This window comes from Engraulis encrasicolus, chromosome 13, assembly GCF_034702125.1.
Source record: "Engraulis encrasicolus isolate BLACKSEA-1 chromosome 13, IST_EnEncr_1.0, whole genome shotgun sequence".
NCBI lineage: Eukaryota > Metazoa > Chordata > Actinopteri > Clupeiformes > Engraulidae > Engraulis > Engraulis encrasicolus.
In genome coordinates, this window is record NC_085869.1 from 8,211,145 (window position 1) to 8,214,388 (window position 3,244).

The 3,244-nt window shown below is 56.4% G+C and overlaps 1 protein-coding gene across 1 annotated transcript in view; it reads right to left on the reverse strand.

Moving 5' to 3' along the window:
- si:dkey-91i10.2 (uncharacterized protein LOC555224 homolog) overlaps positions 1-1,540 on the reverse strand; it is a 69,393-nt gene extending 67,853 nt beyond the window's left edge. Inside the window, exons 1-2 of the mRNA XM_063214575.1 lie at positions 857-1,540; positions 1-760 (exon numbers count right to left, since the gene is read on the reverse strand). The exon at positions 1-760 is cut by the window's left edge and continues 850 nt beyond it. Of these exons, the coding sequence (XP_063070645.1) occupies positions 1-760; positions 857-1,540 (1,444 nt within the window). The remainder of the gene's footprint in view (positions 761-856) is intronic.
- Between the last annotated feature and the right edge of the window lie 1,704 nt (positions 1,541-3,244).

The following is a 3,244-nucleotide window of genomic DNA, read 5'->3' on the forward strand; positions in this document are numbered from 1 at the left end:
GGCTGCAGTTCTTATTTTGTCCACTTGAGGGCAGTGTTGCGGAGGCAAGAAGCTGGCCACCACCTCCACCACCACCAGCAGCAGCAGACGAGTCTCTCTGCCTCATCCGCTTGAACTCCTCGAAAGTGGGGATGTGGAGGCGGCCCATGGGGGGTCTCTTGCGGTCTACCGAGTGATAACCACCGCTACTGCCCCCTAGCGCCTCGGAGGTGAAAGAGCGGCTCATGTTGCCGTTCTGCGGCTCCTGCGGCGGGGGGGTGGAGGCCGGCGAGCCGTCGCGCGTCACCGCCAAGTTGGGGCTGCTGTTCTGCCGGCGCAGACGCAGGCGCCGCATCACTTCCTGTTTGATCTCCTCGGGGCTTGTGATTCGCCGAGCGCTGAGCGAGCGGGGCGGGGACACGGAGGGCGAGCGATGGTATTGGTTGTGGTGGTGGTGGTGCGTCCGATCCTTCTCCCCTCCTCCTCCTCCTCCTCCGTTCCAGCCCCACCCCCAAGCTGGGGCGTACGGGGCCCCGGGCACTACGCCGCCTGTCGGGGTCGTAGCCTGTTGCGGTCGTAGCGGTTTAAGGGGCTCGGCCACTCGGGCGCTCTGCAGGCGCAGTTTGTCCCGCAGGCCTTTGCGCGCCGCCACCGCGTTCCCGTTAACGCCGCCCCACTCGTCCGTCGTCGTCGTGGCGGAGGAACCGTTTCCAGAGGGGAACATCCAGTGCGGGAAAAGATCGCGACGAGCCAGCGCCCGACGCGGGTAAAACGCCACGCCCTCCGAACCACCACCGTGGTGGAGGTGCCCAACGCTACCCCCACCCACACCACCACCACCACCACCACCCAGACCTCCTCCAACACCAACACCCACACCCAGACCACCACCACAATCCTCTGCAGCGGGGCCGTCGTACCAGTGACTAGTAGTGGATGTACAATGCAGGATAAACTCACTGTCCACGCTCCTGTATGGAACACCCCCACCACCCCCACCCCCGCTGCCTCCACTCAGGCCGCACAGGCTGGGGTGGTCCGACACGGCCCAGTTGAGGTTCTCCATGCTGCGATACAGCCTACTGCTACTGCTACTGCTACTGTTCATTGCAATACTGTTTGTGTTTACACAGGCTGCCTGGAAGGCCTTCTGTTGCTGGTGGTTGAGGAATTGGGGGTGAGGGGGGTGCTGGGGGTGCTGCTTAGCCCTAGGGCTAGGTGGGGTGCTAGCACCGTGCCTGGGAGATTGACCCCCAACACCACCCACCATCATGCTACCACCAGACGATGCCAACGTCGACGTGGACGAACAGTACCGGAGACCCAGGCTGCCCAGGAGGCTGCCGCCGGTGGGGCACGTGCCCAGGGAGGAGGCCTCGAGGCCTGGGTAAGGGCCGTGGTGCGGGTGGGGGTGGTGGGGGAAGCCCTGGAGCACGGAGACGGCCAGGGAGGGGGGAAGATGTTCGGGGTAGCCGCCCCGTTCCAGGTCCATGGTGCAGCCCGGCGGGGGGGTGGCGGGGGGGAGGTCACACGGGGCGGAGGCAGCCTTCACATCAGGCATGCTGGGAGATGATGGAGGTGGAGGTGGAGTCAGTGGCGGTCCTGATGCTGATGCTGCTGATGCTGCTGATGCTGCTGCTGCTGCTACGGTAACGGGATGCACCGAGGGATGCTGGGGAGGGGACCAGGACCACAGGCCTGGAGAGAGAAACAGACAAAGACACAAAAAGAGTTTAGTCAAGTGGACACAAACATGTTCATATATACTAGTGTTTCTCAACGGGGGCGGTACAGCCGCCCAGGGGGCGTTGTGGAGTTATAGGGGGGCGTTGAGAAGGATACAGCTGAGAGGGGGCGGTGCTTGGTTGCCATTGGGGGGTCATTATTTTTTTTATACTAAGGGGGGGCGTTGTCAGGTTTATGATGAGGTCAAGGGGGCGTTGGGAGGCTTGTGAGGAGGCCAAGGGGGTGTTTGTTCTGAAATAAACGACATGCTGTGCAAAAGACGCACAGTTCAGAGGGGGGTACAGACACACACATATCCAGAGACACACAAACATAGACACACAACACAGACAACACCGAAAACTGTGAGTACAGAAATAAATGCAGACATATACACATCTACACACACACACACACACACACACACACACACACACACACACACACACACACACACACACACACACACACACACACACACACACACACACACACACACACACACACACACACCCCAAGGCACCCTGCTGCTTAAGAAATAAATAATACTCTAACAGTAACATACTACAGTACAGAGTAGTAAACAACGGAGACCTCGAGATGATACAGGCGTACAACAACAGATGCACCCGCACACACACACACACACACACACACACACACACACACACACACACACACACACACACACACACACACACACCCCAAGGCACCCTGCTGCTTAAGAAATAAATAATACTGTAACAGTAATGTACTACAGTACAGTAAACAAGGGAGACCTAGAGATGATCCAGGCGTACAACAAGAGATGCACCCGCACCCAGTCAAGAGCACAGTGTTGCCAGATTGGGCGGTTACCCACCAGATTGGGCTACTTGGGATAGCGGGTAAAAACGAGAAAAATCGGCCATTTGTCTGTTTTATGTCCATAGAAACCAATGCATTTTGTTGAAATTGGGCAGAATTTAGCGGCTCCAGGCGGTTTTTGAACACCTTTTGGACGGGATTTGATCAGACACATCTGGCAACACTGCAAGAGCATTCAGATATCAAAGCACACCCAGTGAACCTGCCCAGGGGGTGTCACCACATGCTGGGAATACATGACATTGATTACACACCCATTACAAACACATGTGATGTGCACGCTCTCTCCCTCCCTCTCTCTCTCTCTCTCTCTCTCTCTCTCTCTCTCTCTCTTCTTCCTCCCTCTCCCTCTCCCTCTCTCTCTCTCTCTCTCACACACACACACACACACACACAATAAACATAATAACATGATACATAAACAATTTCAAGGAAAAAACTATGAATACATACATATCTAACTATTCTCTGTCTTACCGTGAAAGACCAATAAAAGGCTTGGAGATGCTACAAGCATTCGCATACAATAGCTGCTAACAATACGCAGCATGTATTCCTTTATCTGCCCTCACACACCAAACACGCACGCTCTTACACACACGCACGCACGCACACACGCACACACGCACACACACACACACACACACACACAGACACAGACACACACACACAC